Raw genomic sequence first — 23,848 nt, 5'->3', positions numbered from 1 at the left:
ACATGATCATCTGATAATTTATCACTCCAGTGTTAATCTGCTAAATTGTAATTATTCGATTTATTGCCTACCTCATGCCTTTTGCACACATTGTATATGATTCTCTTTTTTCTACCATGTTATTGACTTGTCTATTGTTTACTCCATGTGTAACTCTGTGTTGTTGTCTGTTCACACTGCTATGCTTTATCTTGGCCAGGTCGCAGTTGCAAATGAGAACTTGTTCTCAACTAGCCTACCTGGTTAAATAAAGGTGAAATAAAAATAAAAATAAAATAAAAATAAGTTGGGTGAATTTTGGCCCATTCCTCATGACAGAGCTGGTCATGTTTGACTCAAGTTAAACAATTTAAAGGCAATGCTACCAAATACTAATTGAGTATGTAAACTACTGACCCACTGGGAATGTGATGAAAGAAACAAAAGCTGAAATAAATAATTCTCTCTACTATTATTCTGAGATTTCACATTCTTAAAATAAAGTGGTGATCCTAACTGAACTAAAACAGGGAATTTTTACAAGGATTAAATGCCAGGAATTGTGAAAAACTGAGTTTAAATGTATTTGGCTAAGGTGTATGTAAACTTCAACTGTGTGTACACACACACACACACAAGTTTGGACACACCTACTCACTCAAACCCGAGTCAGGTTTGTAGGCCTCCTTGCTCGCACACGCTTTTTCAGTTCTGCCCACAAATGTTCTATAGGATTGAGGTCAGGGCTTTGTGACGGTCACTCCAATACCTTGACTGTGTTGTCCTTAAGCCATTTTGCCACAACTTTGGAAGTATGCTTGGGGTCGTTGTCTATTTGGAAGACCCATTTGCGACCAATCTTTAACTTACTGACTGATGTCTTGAGATGTTGCTTCAATATATCCACATAATTTTCCTGCCTCATGATGCCATCTATTTTGTGAAGTGCACCAGTCCCTCCTGCAGCAAAGCACCCCCACAACATGTAGCTGCCACCCCCGTGCTTCACGGTTGGGATGGTGTTCTTCGCTTGCAAGCCTCCACCTTTTTCCTCCAAACATAATTATGGTCATTATGGCCAAACAGTTCTATTTTTGTTTCATCAGACCAAAGGAAATTTCTCTAAAAAGTACGATCTTTGTCCCCATGTGCAGTTGCAAACCATAGTCTGGCTTTTGTTATGGCTGTTTTGGAGCAGTGGCTTCTTCCTTGCTGAGCAGCCTTTCAGGTTAAGTCGATATAGGACTCGATTTACTGTGGATATAGACACTTTTGTACCTGTTTCCTCCAGCATCTTCACAAGGTCCTTTGCTGTTCTGGGATTGATTTGCACTTTTCGCAGCAAAGTACGTTCATCTCTAGGAGACCGAATGCATCCCATAGTGTTTATACTTGCGTACTATTGTTTGTACAGATGAATGTGGCGTTTGGAAATTGCTCCTGAGGATGAACCAGACTTGTGGAGGTCTACAATATTTTTTTCTGAGGTCTTGGCTGATTTCTTTTGATTTTCCCATGATGTCAATCAAAGAGGCAGTGAGTTTGAAGGTAGGCCTTGAAATACATCCACAGGTACACCTCCAATTGACTTAAATTAGGTCAATTAGCCTATGAGAAGCTTCTAAAGCAATGACATAATTTTCTGGAATTTCCCAAGCTGTTTAAAGGCACAGTCAACTTAGTGTATGTAAACTTCTGACCCACTGGAATTGTGATACAGTGAATTATAAGTGAAATAATCTGTCTGTAAACAGTTGTTGGAAAAATGATTTGTCATGCACAAAGTAGATGTCCTAACCGACTTGCCAAAACTATAGTTTGTTAACAAGACATTTGTGGAGTGGTTGAAAAACGAGTTTTAATGACTCCAACCTAAGTGTATGTAAACTTGTGAAGGGCAGGTGGTATAGTGTGTTAGTTCAGGGATGTTTATTTATCACAATGCTTTGGGGGAGGGGGCAATGTAGGAGCTTTGAGTGAGTGACAGATGGTGTGTTGGTAACCCTGACTCTGTGAACTTCATATACTGGATGTGTGTCAGTTGCCCTGTTTGCTTACAGTTGCTATTTGTTTCTGTTTAATGAGGCTGTGCTAACATGTTTGTACTGGTCTTAGTGCAGGCCACAAATTAAGCTGTGAGGACAATGAGTTAATGCCTTCAGTACAGCAGCAGTTGTTGGCAATTTTGTTCATGTGAGTTGGTGTATATCGTACATTACAGAGCAGAGAAAATGTGTATTTTACATTTACTGGTCTAGTGATTCTGTTTTGGTAATTCAATTATTGGTGTGAATATTCTTGAAATAAATACATTTAAGATACAGTATGTTCTGTGGGGGGGGGGTTGTAGGATAAGTACGCACATATCAAGCAGCCTTGCTGGCCAGCTGAAGATGGTTGCCGAAGCTGCGTCAGGGTGTAGGGGTGTGTCACTGGATATGAATGGAACCTGGGTGAGCTTATTGATCTATGACAGCAGTGTGTCAGTGAGAAACCCCGTATATGCCCGTCCTCCCCCACAACCCTGCCCTACCCCCTCCCTGGGCAAAGAGGCTTTGGCTACGTTGTCTCCTGTGACTGACCTGATTTCTAAGAGTGTGTGCGAGGCAGATTAGTGAGGCTGGCAGCAACTCTATTCTCTGTTACATTGCAGTGTCAGTTTGGGCTGGTGATGGCACAGTGTGTGCGTGTTGGAATGTGGGTCAATGTGTAGTGTGAGGTCAGTGTTCCCAGACACACACACACACACACACAAACCAGCTCTGTGGATTAATGGCCCAATGTCATCCTTTAGTTTTAAGTACACTTCTGTAGGTTTTTGGTCCACAACACAAGGATTTACTCAGCAAGAACAGGAAGTGGCACATCAATGTAAAAGTGCAGGGATGGGCAATTTTGATAGGGTTGGCCCCCCACCTTGCGACCAACAATTTTAGCGGCCCTCTTCTTGACAGCAGAGAGGAAAAAATGTATGTTAATTTCCTGCAATTGTATACATTTTGCCATGAGAAAATGTTGCAGTTTTAAAGCAAGTTTGCTGCAATTCTAAATCATTTGCCATGGGGCGGAGGGCAGATTTTGGAATTTTATAACACATTTCATGCAATTCTACTCATTTTGTCATGGGGCGGCGAGAAAAATGTGCAGTTTAACAGCTAACTTCCTGCAATTGTACACATTTTGCCATGGGGTAGAGAGGAAAATTTGATTTCTGAGTGAGAGTAACTAACAAAATCATTGAGGGCCCCTCGGTCAGTGATTTGACCATAATTAATACAAGTGTAGATAGCTAGCCGCTACACTAACTTGGCAAAAGTGGGGCCGCCAGTTGCCTATCACTGGTTTAGGGCGATTGCACGGCAACAGCGTGACACTGAGACTCCGATTTTTCTAAATGTATGTCAAACAAAAACCAATTATTGCAATGCAATGCATCCATTTTGTTCTCAATATCAAGTGGTAGCGTAGCGCCAAGTCTAGGTCCAAGAGGCTTCTAACCCCAAGCCATAAGACTCCTGAACATCTAATCAAATGGCTACCTAGACTATTTGCATCCCCCCCTCCCTTCTACACTGCTGATACTCTCTGTTATTATCTGTGCATAGTCACTTTAATAACTCTACCTACATGTACATATTACCTCAATTACCTCGACTAACCTGTGCCCCCTCACATTGATTGACTCTGTACCGGTACCCCCTGTATATAGCTTCACTATTGTTATTTTACTGCTGCTCTTGAATTATTTCTTACTTTTATTATTATTTTTTTTTAGGTATTTTCTTAAAACTGCATTGTTGGTTAAGGGCTTGTAAGTAAGCGTTTCACTGTAAGGTCTACCTGTTGTATTTGGCGCATGTGACAAATTAAATGTTATTTCATTAAATCATTTCTGGTTAACAATGAAGTGATTTGTTTTCAATTAAAATGGTTAAAAATGAACTAAAATAGCTTCTAAGCAAAGAGCAAGACTGTCTGAGAGTGGTCTCAGTGGGGAGGGAAAAACTAAAAACTAACTGTTATTGACAGAGAGGTTTGGAACGGTCTTTCTTATTGGCCTATTGACTAATTAACCGACTGGTGATGTCACAAGGCAGGCCAAAACTCCATCCCTCCAAAGCAGGCAGACATTTCAAGTGGTTCTTTTCAAACAGCTCGTACACTTAAAGGGCTTTATCACAATTTCACAGTATTATTCCAACCTAATAGTGTGGAAATATATATAAAACACCGGAAAATCAAGTTTTTGACTGCCTTGGGCCTTTAAACAAGGACTACTTTAACAAATGTTCACTGATAATTTTATAATCACATTTACTTGAAGAACAGTACAGTTGTAAAGTTTGTTAACAGAATGACAGTTTGTGCTGTTACTGTCATCAATTCTGTTACCAAACTTTGCATCTTTTTTTATTTATTTAATTTATTTCACCTTTATTTAACCAGGTAGGCTAGTTGAGAACAAGTTCTCATTTACAACTTCGACCTGGCCAAGATAAAGCATAGCAGTGTGAACAGACAACAATACAGAGTTACACATGGAGTAAACAATAAACAAGTCAATAACACAGTAGGGGAAAAAATCTACACTGTTCTTAAAGTAAATGGGTTTTTGTAAAAATGTCTTTGGAAATTGTTAAAATGAATCCTTGTGCATAGAGTTGCATGGTTTGTTTAACTTTGCAATTATTGGTTTTTGTTTGACCTAAGACCTAAGTCTTTATGTGAAAAATGTGAGTCTCAGTGTCCCTGTTACTGTGGAATTCCCCTTTACCAATAGAGCAGTAGATATCCGTATGTATTAGGTTTACTAGCACCCCGCATTCTGTGGTTGTGTATGAATACTATGGAAACACATATTAGTCATCTAGAATGATTTATTTTTGAAGTACTAGTTATTACAGGCTTATACAATGGTGTCTCTTTGACAGGCTTCTGACTGGAGTCTGACAAGACTGCCCAGACCACCCAGGCTGCATTCATTATTTGAATTGAACGGCTATAACTGAAGGATAATGGAGTTAGGCCTAAACTCACCAACGGCTTACGTCTATCCTACATTCAGTATTGACTGAGCTGTCCCGAGTCCCAGCCTCAGTGTCCTACTTGGGGTCCTGTCCTGTACTTGGCCAAGCCATCTTGGCATCTTACCCTCAGGTTCTGATGTCCGGATCTCACATGGCTGCACTGTGGGGTTGGGACTCAGGCCAACACATCCCTTCAAATTCTATTTCCTTCTATTAACACATTTCCTCTCTACCTCATTATGTTCTGATAGTCTTAAGTTGACCAACTGAAACTTCCCTGGAGTTTCCTCTTAAGACGCTATAGTTCCCATAACTATCTGGAATTTCCCCTTTTGGAGGGATTTATCTGATGATGGACAATAAAAAAATTAAAAAACAATGATGCCAGTCAGCATGGCCCTTGGATGAGCGACACCGTGTAGCAGTTTATCCATGCTCATGAATTAAATGGACCATACTTGTCCCACTATTCCTGTGTCAGATAAGCCGGACATGCAAATTCCCCTCCTCCACAACCTTCTGACCTTGTTAAGGCGACCGGCACATATTTCAGCATCAACAAGGTCTTTACAACAGCCCTTATTATTGTCATTATGAAGTGACCTGCTTTGTGTGTGTGTGTGTGTGTGTGTGTGTGTGTGTGTGTGTGTGTGTGTGTGTGTGTGTGTGTGTGTGTGTGTGTGTGTGTGTGTGTGTGTGTGTGTGTGTGTGTGTGTGTGTGCTGCCTCAATGCAGCCTCTGTTCTGGAGCTGATCCAGATTAGTAGTAATGGGTCTGGGAATGGGGAACCGTTGGATAAGGAAGATGAAGGTTCTTTACCAGGTGCTGCAAGAAAAGGAAGCTATACTACATGCGGAACCTAAAACTTCCCCTTCCCTTTGAGCCAAATATGATTCACTATTATGCCCTATGCATCTGTGATATAATAAAGCCTATGGTGCTCTGGTGTTTTTATGATAAGGTAGCTGTGACTCATCAGCTTCGTTAAGTTGGGGGGGAAACCCAGAGGTCCCATTGAAGCATATCTAAAGTGGTAATGAATAGAGAAGACAATGGGGAAAGTCCGCCAAATATCTTTCAAAGTTCATTCTTCATTGTCTGTGGTTTACAAATCTAACTCTGTAGATAGTGAAATAACAGACGGTTGGTTCTGGTACTCTACAGTCCAACAAAGGATTCTGTCTATCAGGGATTGACTCCAGAATGTTTACTCTTTTCAACTTGTATATCGTTGCATAGAAAAAAAGAACAATAAGTTCGCTATGATCTTGTGCCACGCTCGACACAGAACGCTGTAGGGCCGGAATCCTTGTGTCAATGCCGGTATCCAGTCTAGTCATTCACCAAAATAAATTATTACTAATCTAGGAATCATGACATCATGTCATTGTCTGTCTCACTGCTACAACATACTGTATATATACTGAACAAAAATATAAACGCAACATGTAGAGTGTTGGTCCCATGTTTCATGAGCTGAAATAAAAAATCTCCTACATTTTCCACATGCACAAAAAGCTTATTTCTCCAAAATGTTGTGCACAAATTTGTTTACATCCCTATTAGTGAGCATTTCCATTTATCAATATAATCTACTAGACAGGTGTGGTATATCAAGTAGCTGATTAAATAGCATGATCATTACACAGGTGCACCTTGTGCTAGGGACAATATAGGCCACTTTAAAATGTGCAGTTCTGTCATACAACACAATGCCACAGATGTCTCAAGTTTTGAGGGAGAGTGAAATTGGCATGCTGACCACAGGAATGGCCACCAGAGCTGTTGCCTGGGAATTTAATGTTAATTTCTCTACCATAATCTGCCTCCAATGTTGTTTTAGAGAATTTGTCAGTACTCCCAACCGGCCTCACAACTGCAGACTATGTGTAACCACGCCAGCCAAGGACCGCCACAGCCACGCATGCATGAGAGTATGAATTTGCAACAGAAATGTAATTTTGATCTCTCTCTCTCTCTCTCTCACACACATACACACACTGTGCTGGCAGCTGATGGAAGAGAAGACACCCATCAAGCTTGCCATGGTGTCCAGACTGCCTAAGTTCGGTGTCCGCCCCACCACGGGGGTCACCAGCCCCCTACCCAATGGAACCACCCCTTCACCCCAAGACAGCAAGACCACCCCCCCAGCAAGACCCAATGGGGTGGTCCGTGCCTCCTCCTTCTCTCTAAAATGGAGGAAAGACGGGGGCAGTACTCCAACCACCCCCACTAGCCTTGAAGATGATGCATGCCCAAAGGAGGGAGGGGACAAGCCCAAGACTCAGCACTCCACATGGGGGAGGGAGATCAAGAAACCCTCCCCATCCACCCCTAAGAGGGTCAGGAGGTCTGGTTCGTCTGAGTCATCTACTTCCAGCCCCAGGGCCATCCCCCGCCAAGCCGCAAAGACCAGCCCCAAGGCAGGGCCCAGACAGGGGCAGAGCAACTCCTTCAGTGGAGGCCCCAAACTAGGCCAAAATGGAGCTACTGATGGCCCAGGACAGTCAGGCTCAGGGCTGGTGAGGCCACGGGCCAGCTCCAGCTCCCCGTGCAGCAGCTCTAGAGATAGCCTGTCCCAGTCCAGTGACAGCCTCAAGTCCCTCACACTGGACAACATGGTGCGCTCGCAGAGTTTCACCCACTTCAAGCAGATCCCGTCCCCGACCAACTTGCCCATGGCACGCTCCTTCTCGTTTAACCGGGCAGTGGAGCTGGCCAAGCCTCTGGCCAACACCCAGTTACAACCACCCAGGACCAACCACATCAGAGCCCACCAGCTGTCGAATGGGAGGCAGGGCCTGGGGATGGGCCTAGGGACAGGGCTGGGGGGGCTTCAGTATCCTCGGAGCCTCTCTTCAGCCGGCTCCCCCTCCACAACCCCTAGTGCCCTGAAAAAACCTCTTCTCCCCAACTGTGTTCTGAACAAGCCTTCTGCTCTGGGCTATAGACTGACACGGCCTGGCCAGGTCAAGCAGCAGAAACCCCTGTTTACAGGGAGGGTGAAGGGGGAGGTCAGGGCTGGAGGAGTGGGGGACGGGGTTAGGGCAGAGTCACCCCCCCTCACCCTCACTCCAGACCCCCTTAGTGACAGCGACAGGACCTCAGGGGGGCAGCTCAGGGGGACAGGGGAGGGGCTAGAGGACATGTCTCTCTCCTCAGCCTCATCGCTCTCTCGAGGAGACACCAGCGAGGAGTTCTTGGATGACTTTAATAACCTGGCTGATGGGGATGTCCCAGACAACAGGACGAGAGATAGTACTGCCACTCAGACCCGCCTGCGGAGCTTCCTGAATGAGACCATGGACTGGAATGAGATGGGCCTCTCAGGTAAGCGAAAAAAACACCTGCTGAAATCTTATTTTCTGCTGTTGTGATTTGTTACTACTAGTTGCCACGATTAACCACTCTAGAGCTTTGATAACACTGCTTCAGTCCCGGCATTCCTGACAGTCAGTAAAATGTACAGTATGAACTGTTTGGCCTGTTTGTGTCCCCTGTGCAGGGCGGAAGGAGGAAGTTGTGGTGAGGACAGTCCTTAACATCCTGCCCCCAGAGAGGGGAGACTTCCTTCAGGGCTCGTCTCTGGAGCTGTCCCCCTCCAACAGCTCGGGGGGCACTTACATGTGGGACGAGGAGGATCTGGAGCCCCTGGGACCCAGAACACACCCATGTGAGAGCTATGATGACTCAGACCGCCTCAACAGCATGGTGAGTCAACGCTTGGTTTGCTCCAGGGTACCAAATTCATACACACGGAAACACCCATATTTACCTGGCTGGTCAGATACAGTCAGAACATAGAGAGGGTCAGGAGAATATTTAGTAATTGTTTCGAAAAACTGACTGTTTTATTGTCCGCAATTCCCTTGTCTTCCGCTTAGCATACACTTGATATAGTATCCCTGACTAGTAATGACATACTGTCATTTCTGGGTGATGCACAGTACAGTACAAAGTTAATTCATCTGATTGACTAGTGTTGGTATTCACCAGAGGCCTGTATCTTTGACCCTATTATGTCAGTCCAGTCCTCTCAGCAAGAGCTACCTGCTTTATTCTATCAATTGATCCCGCTGCTAAAAATTCTGTTAAATTAGATCCTTAATTAGGGATTAGGAGAACAAAGACTCGGGTCAGAAAGGGAATGTGAATGCCAAGGCTGCCAGCCACCCACTCCCAACCAAGGTTTCCCTCCTTTGAGGTTCCCAGATTCAGGAATGTCTGCATAGCTCCTTACAAGCCACATATGATCTCCTGGAGATAATCGAACAGTTTCTTTCTGTTTTCCTCTCTGTGTTCCGGTGCCATTGGCTCTGGAATGTTTAACGAGCTTAATGACGGGGATTTAAAACAGTTAATCAGCTTAGTCTTTTCTTCCCTTCCTCTGGGGTTTACCATTACATGAAGACACAGAACTGTTGACCGAACACTGGTGCATAGACAACTGAGACAGTGTGTATTGAGGAGAGAGCTGTCTGGGGATGCCAACTGTTCTGAGTGGGTGTGAGTGACTCTCTCTAATATATAATAATAATATTTAGCAGACGCTTTTATCCAAACGACTTAAAGTCATGCGAACGGCTTCGGGAATCGAACCCACAATCCAACAGCCATAAATCATTGTACTGATACAATGACAAAGACATTCATGTATCTGGTAAGCCTAGTAGAATAGGGTCCATCTAACATCATGTGTCCTAAATGTTTGGCCTATTGGGTCAAAGCACCCTTGAGATGTGCTGCATTTGTTTGGAACACGTGATGCAGAGCAAACACAGCAAAGTAAAGCGTGTATGTAGGGTGACACCATGTGGCCAAAGCCATTTGTTACACTGATAAAGAAGTATAGATTGGAGTAGAACAGGGGACTCTGTAATAACATATTGTACGGAATTCATTTGTACTGTAGTGAAGCCGTCTCTAGAGTAATGCAAGGTCTCTTTCATGATCATGTGACACGTCAATTGCTATGGAAATGCTGGGATGTGTTTTTCAATGATGTTAAAGTTAATTATGATGCAACTATGACGGTGATACGATATGAATTACAATTATCATCATGAATATCAAGGCTATACGCACTACATGTTACACACACACAGACACTCAAATATGCAAATTGGCGAAGTTATTATTTATTTGGATAGTAGACATTATAATCTTACTCTTATACAGACATCGTACACACTCTCACTAAATCACATCCAATATCATACACATCAACCTACTCAGATTTGCTACACACATAATATATTGTCTCAATTTTCTAACATCTGTGGCATTGGCTCACAGGCAAACAGGCAAAGGAATAAAACAGATATTGCTAGAACCTTTTTCTTGAATTATAAATATCAGACATTTGAAAGCTCTAGTTTTGACTGTCATAATACCTCTGATGGAAGTAACTTTACAAGCACTAATTATGGTCAATTTAGACTGAGAATAGTATCTAGTTATGGTTAAAGGGTGAAATAAGTATAACCAGTTATAATTGTAACAGTTTAGCAGATTATAAATAAAGAAGATCAGTCTTTACATGGCTAAAAGAAAAGGAATTTAACATATACTGTTTACAGGAAACTCACAACATCCTTAGATGAAGTTGTGTGGAAAAAGGAATATAACATATACTGTATACAGGAAACTCACTCTACATCCTTAGATGAAGTTGTGTGGAAAAAGGAATATAACATATACTGTTTACAGGAAACTCACTCTACATCCTTAGATGAAGTTGTGTGGAAAAAGGAATATAACATATACTGTTTACAGGAAACTCACTCTACATCCTTAGATGAAGTTGTGTGGAAAAAGGAATATAACATATACTGTTTACAGGAAACTCACTCTACATCCTTAGATGAAATTGTGTGGAAAAAGGAATATAATATATATTGTTAACAGGAAACTCACTCTACATCCTTAGATAAAGTTGTGTGGAAAAAGGAATATAACATATACTGTTTACAGGAAACTCACTCTACATCCTGAGATGAAGTTGTGTGGAAAAAGGAATATAACATATACTGTATACAGGAAACTCACTCTACATCCTTAGATGAAGTTGTGTGGAAAAAGGAATGGGGTGGGGAAATAATTACTGTCATGGACAAAGGAACTCAAAGGGTGTGATGATATTAATTAACAAACATTTTGATCTGAATGTGCAAATAGTCACGAATGATTCGCAAGAAAGGTGGATATTTTTGAATATGAAAGTGGATGAAAAAGAGATTTGGCTCATTAATCTATATGGTCCAAATCAGGATGATCCATACTTTTTTGAAAACATTTATACCAATTTATTGAACTTACAGGCAACAAATTGTCACGCCCTGGGCTTAGTTATCTTTGTTTTCTTTATTATTTTAGTTAGGTCAGGGTGTGACATGGGGGATGTTTGTGTGTTTTTGTCTCGTCTAGGGTGTTTGTATTGTCTAGGGGGTGTTTGTAGAGTTCATGGGGTTGTGTTCATTGTAGGTGTTTATGTAAGTCTATGGTTGCCTAGATTGGTTCTCAATTAGAGACAGCTGTCTATCGTTGTCTCTGATTGGGAGCCATATTTAGTCAGCCATAGTCATTAGGTAGGTTGTGGGTGATTGTCTATGTGTAAGTTGCCAGTGTCTGCACTTATTGTTTGTATAGCTTCACGTTTGTCTGTTTGTTGTTTTATTTAGTTTGTATAGTGTTTGTTTCGTTTTCTTCTTCATTAAAGAAGTATGTATTGTTATCACGCTGCGCCTTGGTCCTCCTCTCTTTCACTTTACGACAATCGTGACACAAATGATCAAATCATTATGGTAGGAGACTATAACACAGTGTTAAGTACCTCAATGGACCGTAAAGGTAATCACTCTACAAACTATCATCACCGTGCCCTTAAGGAATCACAAATATTATGGACACATTAGAAATAGTTAATATTTGGAGACTAAAAAACCCAGACCTAGTGAGATATACATGGAGGAGACTTAATCAAGCTAGTCGTCTTGACTACTTTCTTGTCTCTTTCTCTCTTGCATCAAAGGTTAAAAAAGTTTTAATAGGAGACAGAATTCGATCAGATCATCATTTAATTGGCATTCACATAACTCTTATAGATTTTCCACGTGGACGGTGATATTGGAAATTGTATCGAAGTTTACTGGAGGACAACCTATTTTTAACTAAGACAAAATAATTTAACTGAATTTTTCCAGTATAATATAGGTTCCGCAAATCCCCTTATTGTTTGGGATACCTTCAAATGTACCTTCAGAGGTCATTCAATTCAATATTCATCAATAATAAAAAAGCAGTTTCTGTCTAAAGAGACAAGACAAACTAATAGTACAGGTAGATAGCAATAAAAATGACACTACAGAGATACAAAATATGTATGAGGAAAAACAAAAATAACTTGAGGAATTATTCAAGAACAATCTAATGTAATCTATTACAAAAATAAATCAAACTGGATGGAATATGGATAAAAATGCACAAAATGCTTCCTGAATCTCCAGTACAGGAACGCTAACAAATCAAATTTGGAGAAACTCGTTACTGAAGACGGAGTCATCTATGATTCTCTGAATTATATTTTAAAAGAGGAAGCTAATTATTTTAGGCAGATGTTCTCTTTTCATTTTACATTACATTTACATTTAAGTCATTTAGCAGACGCTCTTATCCAGAGCGACTTACAAATTGGTGCATTCACCTTATGACATCCAGTGGAACAGCCACTTTACAATAGTGCATCTAGATCATTTTAAGGGGAGGGGGGGGGGGGGGGGGGGGGGGGGGGGGCAGAAGGATTGCTTTATCCTAGGTATTCCTTGAAGAGGTGGGGTTTCAGGTGTCTCCGGAAGGTGGTGATTGACTCCGCTGTCCTGGCGTCGTGAGGGAGTTTGTTCCACCATTGGGGTGCCAGAGCAGCGAACAGTTTTGACTGGGCTGAGCGGGAACTGTACTTCCTCAGTGGTAGGGAGGCGAGCAGGCCAGAGGTGGATGAACGCAGTGCCCTTGTTTGGGTGTAGGGCCTGATCAGAGCCTGAAGGTACTGAGGTGCCGTTCCCCTCACAGCTCCGTAGGCAAGCACCATGGTCTTGTAGCGGATGCGAGCTTCAACTGGAAGCCAGTGGAGAGAGCGGAGGAGCGGGGTGACGTGAGAGAACTTGGGAAGGTTGAACACCAGACGGGCTGCGGCGTTCTGGATGAGTTGTAGGGGTTTAATGGCACAGGCAGGGAGCCCAGCCAACAGCGAGTTGCAGTAATCCAGACGGGAGATGACAAGTGCCTGGATTAGGACCTGCGCCGCTTCCTGTGTGAGGCAGGGTCGTACTCTGCGGATGTTGTAGAGCATGAACCTACAGGAACGGGCCACCGCCTTGATGTTGGTGGAGAACGACAGGGTGTTGTCCAGGATCACGCCAAGGTTCTTAGCGCTCTGGGAGGAGGACACAATGGAGTTGTCAACCGTGATGGCGAGATCATGGAACGGACAGTCCTTCCCCGGGAGGAAGAGCAGCTCCGTCTTGCCGAGGTTCAGCTTGAGGTGGTGATCCGTCATCCACACTGATATGTCTGCCAGACATGCAGAGATGCGATTCGCCACCTGGTCATCAGAAGGGGGAAAGGAGAAGATTAATTGTGTGTCGTCTGCATAGCAATGATAGGAGAGACCATGTGAGGTTATGACAGAGCCAAGTGACTTGGTGTATAGCGAGAATAGGAGAGGGCCTAGAACAGAGCCCTGGGGGACACCAGTGGTGAGAGCGCGTGGTGAGGAGACAGATTCTCGCCACGCCACCTGGTAGGAGCGACCTGTCAGGTAGGACGCAATCCAAGCGTGGGCCGCGCCGGAGATGCCCAACTCGGAGAGGGTGGAGAGGAGGATCTGATGGTTCACAGTATCGAAGGCAGCCGATAGGTCTAGAAGGATGAGAGCAGAGGAGAGAGAGTTAGCTTTAGCAGTGCGGAGCGCCTCCGTGATACAGAGAAGAGCAGTCTCAGTTGAGTGACTAGTCTTGAAACCTGACTGATTTGGATCAAGAAGGTCATTCTGAGAGAGATAGCAGGAGAGCTGGCCAAGGACGGCACGTTCAAGAGTTTTGGAGAGAAAAGAAAGAAGGGATACTGGTCTGTAGTTGTTGACATCGGAGGGATCGAGTGTAGGTTTTTTCAGAAGGGGTGCAACTCTCGCTCTCTTGAAGACGGAAGGGACGTAGCCAGCGGTCAGGGATGAGTTGATGAGCGAGGTGAGGTAAGGTAGAAGGTCTCCGGAAATGGTCTGGAGAAGAGAGGAGGGGATAGGGTCAAGCGGGCAGGTTGTTGGGCGGCCGGCCGTCACAAGACGCGAGATTTCATCTGGAGAGAGAGGGGAGAAAGAGGTCAAAGCACAGGGTTGGGCAGTGTGAGCAGAACCAGCGGTGTCGTTTGACTTAGCAAACGAGGATCGGATGTCGTCGACCTTCTTTTCAAAATGGTTGACGAAGTCGTCTGCAGAGAGGGAGGAGGGGGGGGGAGGGGGAGGAGGATTCAGGAGGGAGGAGAAGGTGGCAAAGAGCTTCCTAGGGTTAGAGGCAGATGCTTGGAATTTAGAGTGGTAGAAAGTGGCTTTAGCAGCAGAGACAGAAGAGGAAAATGTAGAGAGGAGGGAGTGAAAGGATGCCAGGTCCGCAGGGAGGCGAGTTTTCCTCCATTTCCGCTCGGCTGCCCGGAGCCCTGTTCTGTGAGCTCGCAATGAGTCGTCGAGCCACGGAGCGGGAGGGGAGGACCGAGCCGGCCTGGAGGATAGGGGACATAGAGAGTCAAAGGATGCAGAAAGGGAGGAGAGGAGGGTTGAGGAGGCAGAATCAGGAGATAGGTTGGAGAAGGTTTGGGCAGAGGGAAGAGATGATAGGATGGAAGAGGAGAGAGTAGCGGGGGAGAGAGAGCGGAGGTTGGGACGGCGCGATACCATCCGAGTAGGGGCAGTGTGGGAAGTGTTGGATGAGAGCGAGAGGGAAAAGGATACAAGGTAGTGGTCGGAGACTTGGAGGGGAGTTGCAATGAGGTTAGTGGAAGAACAGCATCTAGTAAAGATGAGGTCAAGCGTATTGCCTGCCTTGTGAGTAGGGGGGGAAGGTGAGAGGGTGAGGTCAAAAGAGGAGAGGAGTGGAAAGAAGGAGGCAGAGAGGAATGAGTCAAAGGTAGACATGGGGAGGTTAAAGTCACCCAGAACTGTGAGAGGTGAGCCGTCCTCAGGAAAGGAGCTTATCAAGGCATCAAGCTCATTGATGAACTCTCCAAGGGAACCTGGAGGGCGATAAATGATAAGGATGTTAAGCTTGAAAGGGCTGGTAACTGTGACAGCATGGAATTCAAAGGAGGCGATAGACAGATGGGTAAGGGGAGAAAGAGAGAATGACCACTTGGGAGAGATGAGGATCCCGGTGCCACCACCCCGCTGACCAGAAGGTCTCGGGGTGTGCGAGAACACGTGGGCAGACGAAGAGAGAGCAGTAGGAGTAGCAGTGTTATCTGTGGTGAGCCATGTTTCCGTCAGTGCCAGGAAGTCGAGGGACTGGAGGGACGCATAGGCTGAGATGAGCTCTGCCTTGTTGGCCGCAGATCGGCAGTTCCAGAGGCTACCGGAGACCTGGAACTCCACGTGGGTCGTGCGGGCTGGGACCACCAGGTTAGGGTGGGCGCGGCCACGCGGTGTGAAGCGTTTGTATGGTCTGTGCAGAGAGGAGAGAACAGGGATAGACAGACACATGGTTGACAGGCTACAGAAGAGGCTACGCTAATGCAAAGGAGATTAGAATGACAAGTGGGCTACACGTCTCGAATGTTCAGAAAGTTAAGCTTACGTTGCAAAAAAATAAAAATAAAATACAAGATCTTATTGACTAAAATGATATAGTACTGCTGGCTGGTGAAGTAGCCTGGCTAGCAGTGGCTACGTTGTTGAAAGTGAAGCTGGCTAGGTAACCTCGACAATTTCACTAAATTTCTCTAAACTACACAATTATCGTGGATACAAGGACAGCAAAGACAACTAGCTAACACTACGCTAATCAAGTCGTTCCGTTGTAATGTAAGTTTCTACAGTGCTGCTATTCGGTAGAAGTTGGCTAGCTAGCAGCGTTGGCTAGGTAGGAGGACGGCAGCGCGGCAGGCGAAAAATAGCTGGCTAGCTAACCGATAATTACTCAAAGCTACACAATTATCTTAGATACAAAGATAGCAGAGAAAACTATGTAGCTAGCTAACACTACACAAGTCAAGTCGTTCCGTTGTAATGTAATCGTTTCTACAGTGCTGCTAATTGGTGGCTAGCTGGCTAGCTAGCAGGGTTTACTACGTTACGTTACGTTAGGGCGAGAATACCTGGCTAGCGAACCTCAGCGAACCTTGATAACTACACAATTATCACCGATACAAAGACGGCTATGTAGCCAGCTAAGTAGCTAGCTAAGATCGAACAAATACAAATCAAAGATAGCAAAGACAACTGTGTAGTCAGCCAACACTACACTGATCAAGTCGTTCCGTTGTAATGCACTCGTTTCTACAATGCTGCTATTCGGTGGCAAGCTGGCTAGCTAGCCGTGTTGGCTACGTTGCGTTACGTTAGGGCGAAAATAGCTGGCTGGCGAACCTCAATAACTACACAATTATGTTTGATGCAAAGACGGCTATGTAGCTAGCTAAGATCAAACAAATCAAACCGTTGTACTGTAATGAAAATGAAAATCAGACCGTTGTACTATAATGAAATGTAATGAAAAGTTATACGGTAGACGGTGGACGTTTGCTAGCTGCTGGGCAGATAGCAGTGTGGACTACGATAGGCGACGAAATACGATGATTACGCAATTATCTTTTATACACAGACGGCTAAGTAGCTAGCTAAGAAGAAATTGCTAAGGTTAGACAAATTAAACCGTTGTACTATAATGAAATGTAATAAAATGTAATGAAAAGTTATACTACCTGCAGAGCGAATGCAAATGCGACCGCTCGCTCCAAGCCAGCCCTAAATTCTGTCCCATCCTATCCCACTGAATGGAGATTACGGTAAGTAATTCTTAGTATATCCTTTTTTGATATACTAAAAGCTCCATTGTTAGATTGTTTTAACTACTCCTATAGAAATGGTAGTCTGTCAGGTACTCAGCAGGAAGGTCTGATTTCTCTATTATTAAAACAAGACCCAGATGACAAATATAAAGACCCAGTCTATCTAAGAAACTGGAGGCCCCTTACACTTCAATGTTGTAATGCAAAAATACTAGCGAAATGCATAGGTTTTACCAGGTATTGTTCATCCTGATCAGACAGGTTTTTTACATGGACGATACATTGAAGATAATATATACGACAACTACTAGAAATAATAGAACGTCATGAAACATCTAAGAGGCCAGGCCTGGTATCTATAGCTGATAAAGTAAAACTGGATTTTAATTATAAATGCCTCTTATAAAATGGGTAAAAATAATGTATAGCAGCCCCATGTGTAAAATATTAAATAACGGCTACTTCTCAGAGTTTTGAATTGTCAAGAGGAGTTAAACAAGGGTGGCCGCTGTCACCATATCTATTCGTTATGGCCATCGAAATGCTAGCCATTCAAATCAGATCCAATAGCCACATTAGAGGATTAGAAATCCAAGGTTTAAAAACAAAGGTGTCCATGAATGCCGATAACTCAAGTTTTATATTAAGTCCGCAAGCTAGATCCCTGCAATGTCTCATTGAAGATCTAGATACATTTTCTGGACTCTGGACTAAAACCTAATTATGATAAGTGTACAATATTACGTATTGGATCTTTAAAAAATTCTACTTTTACATTACCCTGCAGTTTACCTATAAAATGGGCTGACAGTGAAGTAGACATACTTTGTATTCATATCACAAAAGATATAAATGAGCTCTCCACAAGGAATTTCAAAAGAAAACTTGTAAAACTAGACAAGATCCTGCAACCACGGAGAGATAAATACCTGTCTATTTATGGAAAAAAATTGCCCTGATTTAACTCCTTAGTCATATCTCAGTTTACTCACTTATGGCGCTGCCTACTCCTAATGATTCATTTTTAAAATCATATGAGCAAAAATGTTTGCTTAACTTGGGACGCTAAACCAGACAAGATAAAATGTGCCTATCTATATAATGAATATGAATTGGGTGGGTTGAGATGATTAAATATAAAAGCACTAAACCTCTCTCTAAAAACTTCAGTTATTCAACCCTAAATGGTTCTCAAGTAGATTACTAAGAAAAGCTCATCCATTGTTTAAAAACTGCCTTTGTGCTGATTGCCATGTCTCACTTTCGATTAATTGAAAAGGATACTTTTTTCAAAGTATCTCTCTTTTTCCAACAAACATTGCAGAGCTAAGCTATAATTTCAATTTCATCCCCCTGAAAAGATGGAACAAATATTACAACACATTTTATGACTGAACTCAAATGTGTTGGTTGATTTAAAAAAAAGTTTTTATGGGTATTTTTTATTATTTTTTTATTTCACCTTTATTTAACCAGGTAGGCCAGTTGAAAACAAGTTCTCATTTACAACTGCGACCTGGCCAGGACAAAAGTACAGTCAACAACAATAGAAACATCTATATACAGTGTGTGCAAATATACAGTGTGTGCAAACAGGTAAGGCAATAAATAGGCAATAGTAGCGAAGTAATGACATTTTAGCAGATTAACACTGGAGTGATAGATGTACAGATGATGATGTAGGAAGGTGTTCCTAATGTTTTGTACACTCAGTGTAGACAGACAAGTCTCTTAAGAGGCAACAGCCAACCATGATGATCTGTCGTCTGGTGTTGGATTAACCTGACAAACGTCTTATGATCCTGTGTTGTAAAAGAGCTTCATAACACAGAACCCAGACAAAAAAATTTTTTATGCTGTGTTGCAATACCTCTATGACTCCACTTGATGGCAGTGTTAAGTTAAATATGACATAAGTGTGTGTGTGGTAAGAGAAGTACATCACCTGGTTTCCATGTTTTTCACTTGATGATTTCCTATAGCCTGCTGTTGAGTAGTAGACAGCCAGCTTCATAATTAGAAGTACTCCTACCCTCATATTAGAGGTTTTAATGCATTATAATAGCATTTTATTAATCTCTGTTTTGGATATAAATGGCATGATATTTTGTTGAACTCGAGCGATACGTTCACATTCCCATTCTTCCCCCTGTACAAGCATCCTGCAGATGAAAGTTGATGCTTGTCTGTTTTGTGGATATTGGCAAAGATATGTCCTAAATGGGCTATAATGATATGGCAACAGCTAATATTTATTTGGCTCGATTTGGTTGCTATAGAGACCGTCACTATCATCACAATGGAAACAAGAATGTAAGTGCATGTATATGCATGAAAAAGTAACATTTGAGTCCAACAAAATGAAATATAACAGTCTGGATAAAGTTTGAAATGACACGATATGTACAACATCTAAAGACCTGCCTCACTATATTGGGAGCTTTGCTGTTTCTAAAATGCCGTATTTGGGTGTTTCTGTAGCCGTTGTTCATGTTTTCTGCTTCCCCTCATACTGCCCAATGAGCCCGAGGAGGTCTATCGCTGTTGGGGTAAGTTTCTCAAAACCAAGTGAAATCAAAACGTGTATGAACACTTCTGTAGCCTTTCATTTTTATAAAAACATGTGCTTTGGTTAAAAATAGCCAGTGGAAGACACATTGTAGAGTGGCTGTCTGTATTCATTCTAATGTACCTGAAATGGCTATTTCCACCGAAATGCTGTCACTGATAGACATTGGAATAAACAATGTGAAGCCACTCTCTCTTCTATTCTTTTCACTTACTCTCTCCTTGGCCTGTTTATTCCTTATTTCTGCAGATACCTAGTATTTGCTGTGTTTTTATTTGAACTCGGCTTCTCTCATGTGAGACATATCCTCTCAGTGGCAGAGCAAGCTCCTGACGGCGCTGTCTCTAATCCTCGCCTCCTCTCTGACTTCAAAGCCGCAGAGCTGCTGCTTCTTGATTTATTTATTTGGATCTAATGTTAGGCTTTGTAGCACTGGGTGGTGACAGCCTAATTCATTAGCAGCTAAATGAGCTAGGTGTTAAGCCTTTCTCTCTGCAGTACACTGCTGTTATAGTACACACACACTCAGCAAGCAGACTGTTGTCATATTAGTTGGCAATTTCTGCGTGGCAAACAAAGCAGCCTAGATATTAGCTAACATGTCCCTACATTGTCTTGTCTGATAATTAATTGATTTCTTATTTCTCTCTCTTGCCTTCTGTCTTCCCTCTTAGTATATGACATACGCCTGCATGCATTTATAGCTGCTATACTGAACCAATGTGTCGTCAGCCAGAACCTGTAGAAACACAGTTGATAGTGGTTACTACTGTTTTTTCAAAGTATTTGTGATGACGGTGATCTGTGTCAGCCCTAAGATTAGTGGGCTCAATGTAGTCATCATATTTTCCTGTTGGTTGCTGACCACAGTGGAAACTATTAGTAACTCCCTTAGTCTGTTTTAAATGTGATAGTCGAAGGTCTCCATTTAATCTCTTAATTTTGTTCCACAACATAACATTCTAAAACTGTCTAGTTTTGCCTCCTCGCGTCTTTCCTTATATAGCCTGCTTGATGTAAACCAGGCTTACTTTTACTTTGCTGCTTTTGGATTTGTTGAATTGATTATGAAGTTGATAAAAGCAGTCAAGTGTGGGCAGGCAGGCAAGGCAAAGGCAGGCACCTGGTTGAAGGAGGCATAATGAAGGCAGAGGTTTATGAAAAGAGTGGAGGACGAATCTGTCACTCACTTATCCCCGTAGCTCTGTTCGCATCAAATAGAGATGACAGGAGGATGAAAATGGAACGAAGAGGGAGAGATGTATGTAGTGTAATTATGAAAGGCCTAATTCCCTCATGCCAAGTACAAAGAGACACCGTATCAGAACACACACACACACCAAATACAAGCACCACTTTAGCACTGTCCTTAAATACAAAACCCTGTAAACAGTGTCGTTTCAAGTCATTTATTATAGTCAGCTAGATGGACAACAGCTTCTTGTCTTGTCATTTAGCATAAATCCGACCGCCGCCGCTCTCAAGCCGTATTCACACACTGGCGTCAGAATCCGCTGCTGCTTCCGCAAATGAAAGCGTTCATATAATGTCCCCCATTTTTCCCATTTGAAATCTGGATGAATTTAAACCAATCTACACCGACAACTCTCCCTCCAACACATTCTGGTGGGTTCGGGTTGGCTGAACGAAGGGGCACCTGTCACCAGAAGCAGAGAAAATAGAGCAGTGATCTATTTCCCACCACTTCTGCCGCCCATATGACCGTCGGGTTCAACGTTCGTTGACTCTCTATGGTGGTCAATGCGGATTCCGCTTTTTGGAACGTTTCTTTATGCGAGGTCACTGTAGACAGTCAGAGGGCAAATGATCCTGGCACTGGATTATTTCCTCACTGGAATAGCTGGATCTAATGGAAAATGTGAAAATCCTGCTTGTGTTCCTACCAGTACAAAATCCAGCCTGTGAGCTCATAGTTTTTGTGGACAGACACACGTAACATAAATGGTATCGTAGCGTCTGTCAACAGACTGCGGGGTATGACAATTAATGAGAAATGTTATGTTTTACTGGTTTTTAGTCTCTGATTATCTGGACAAGTCACGATTTTGAAGGTCTTTCAAATGTAGCTGTTCTAAAAAAAAAGTTTTAAATGTACAGGGAAACCTTTGCCTATCACCTTTAACCATCCCAACCCTGAATGTCCCAACCTACAGCAGCACAACTGACCTTAGATCAGCGCTATGGGGCCATCTCACCTTACATCTCTCTTTTGTGCCCAAGTCAGTATCATCCTAGTGTCCTTGGAAGGGAAGTTCTGCTCTCATCAATCTCTCTAACACTTTCCGGGCTCATAGTGACCCTCTAATTGTCCCTGTAAAAGTCAATAAGCCCTTTGCAGCAACGGACGCCTAGATTACACCACATTACATCCTTTGTAGAACCACAGAGAATGGTCATATGCAGTTGGCTAGAGCCTGAGAATTGAGTTTGGGGGAAATGCATTAGTTCAAGAGCAGTAAATGAGTCGAATAATTGGATTACAAAGAAGTGCTATCATTGTAGAGGTAGAGGGCATATTTTCTATTTAAAGGACAAGCTTAGTGCTTTCAACTCAGAACTTCAGTGTAGAATAAGTTCAACATAATGTCATTGTGGAGGCATTGTGGAGGCATACTCACACACAGGTTAGTAAAACTTTATTTGGAGATATTGTATTGGTCTTTTATCAAAGAAACAGTTTTGAAATCTTCAGTATCTTACATTGCAGTAAGCCCCACTGTGTTACATTTAGTCTGGGAATGTCCTTCAATTAGAGTGAAGATCTACTGAAGGAGCAGCAGTTGGTCTGCAGGCAGCTCTGAAGCCTTCATTGAGAGTTATGGGAAGCAGAATGGACATGTAATGAAAATGCCATGATAATTCTAATCTCAGGCAGAGGGGCTGGTGACTACGTCTGAGAATCTGCGACAGCTATTGATTTGAACAGTTTCAGACTCATTTCTTAAGCCCCTCTAGGATGTATTAGACGTTTGGATGTTTATATTTGTACCCATGATTCCTTATACAGTAGAACAATCATTTACCCAGAAGTTAGTCTTTTTCATTTGTTCTAGTTTCATGTTGTATTGATTACGTTTCTGGGTTAGGCAGGCTGAAGTTCTGCAGGGCTTGGGTTGTGGGGGCAAAGCTACATCATATATTAATCACACTAGTGGGTCATATACTAGTGGGTCATATGAGGTCATCTGTGTGTGTTTTGAGCCTCAGCTAACCTCAGATTCATATCTGAACAGAGAGTTGTGTTTGTTTGAACTTTCAATTCAATATGTGGTTGAATGGGCCAAGGCTTTTCCTTTGGTTTATTATTCTCCATTGATCTCCCCACCGGGTGCAGATTGAGAGGGTAGTAGGGAGAAGATGGGCAATGTGAGGTTAACTGACTGAGGAACACAGAATGGTGCAGGAATTTCCATAGCATGTTACAGTCCCTGTGCACAACCACAACAAAATGCATCCTGAATTGATGTAATCATAATGTGAATAATGTGTAACCTCAATCGATTATATATTTGAACAACGTGTAATCTCAATGAATGAAATATCTTTATATGAAAGATGTATGGTGAGAGAGATGGATAATCATGCTAATCCTAAAAATCAGTTGCCCATTAGTCTGCATCTACTGAACAGGCAGGAGGTGTAGCACCACTGAGGGGACCACCACTGGAGCTATCTTCATTTCAACATGGGGACCTGCTGTGGTACTGTGGTTCTGTTGGACCCCCCAGTCCTCTCTGTTTGGCTGGCGGTTCCAACGTCAGAGCCCCAGGGCAGTCAGCTGGAGTGGGATTTGTGTGAAATATGACCCCAGATTCCCAGTTCATTCAACCAGCCTTTTTCTCCTCCTTGGGGGAGATTATGTGGCCCGCTCAGCTAAGCTGCAGCCTGCCAGTGTGAAATGCCATTTCCTCTCGAGCAACGTGCCGTGACTAAGGCCTGCTCTGCATGAGGAACCTCTAGAGGAGAGAGGGATGGAGTGGGGGAGGGGGAGGAGGTGAGGAGAATGGAAGAGAGCGAGGAGACGAGAGGAAGAGGACAGAGAAAGGGAAAAAGAGAGTGGGAGAAGTAAAGAGGGTGATAATAGAAGTAGTAAAAAAGCAGAGGAGGGCGCAGAGGAGAGCAGGCGTGTGGGAGAAAGACTGAGTACAGTTCAGTTGGGTGCACTGGCAGATATAAGTATGGATCAGAAGATATTGGA

The 23,848-nt window shown here is 43.0% G+C and overlaps 1 protein-coding gene across 3 annotated transcripts in view; it reads left to right on the top strand.

Moving 5' to 3' along the window:
- Positions 1–23,848, top strand: part of ccser2a (coiled-coil serine-rich protein 2a) — an 86,490-nt gene that overhangs the window by 35,552 nt on the left and 27,090 nt on the right. For all 3 annotated transcript variants that reach the window (XM_055902512.1, XM_055902514.1, XM_055902513.1), the window contains 2 exons: positions 7,019–8,339; positions 8,515–8,720. In XM_055902512.1, coding sequence (XP_055758487.1) covers positions 7,022–8,339; positions 8,515–8,720 — 1,524 coding nt within the window. In that variant the 5' untranslated portion in view covers positions 7,019–7,021. The remainder of the gene's footprint in view (positions 1–7,018; positions 8,340–8,514; positions 8,721–23,848) is intronic.

Source organism: Salvelinus fontinalis, chromosome 37 (assembly GCF_029448725.1).
Source record: "Salvelinus fontinalis isolate EN_2023a chromosome 37, ASM2944872v1, whole genome shotgun sequence".
NCBI classification, from domain to species: Eukaryota; Metazoa; Chordata; class Actinopteri; order Salmoniformes; family Salmonidae; genus Salvelinus; species Salvelinus fontinalis.
The sequence above is the reverse complement of the archived record's forward strand: the minus strand, read 5'-3'. Positions and strand labels throughout refer to the sequence as shown.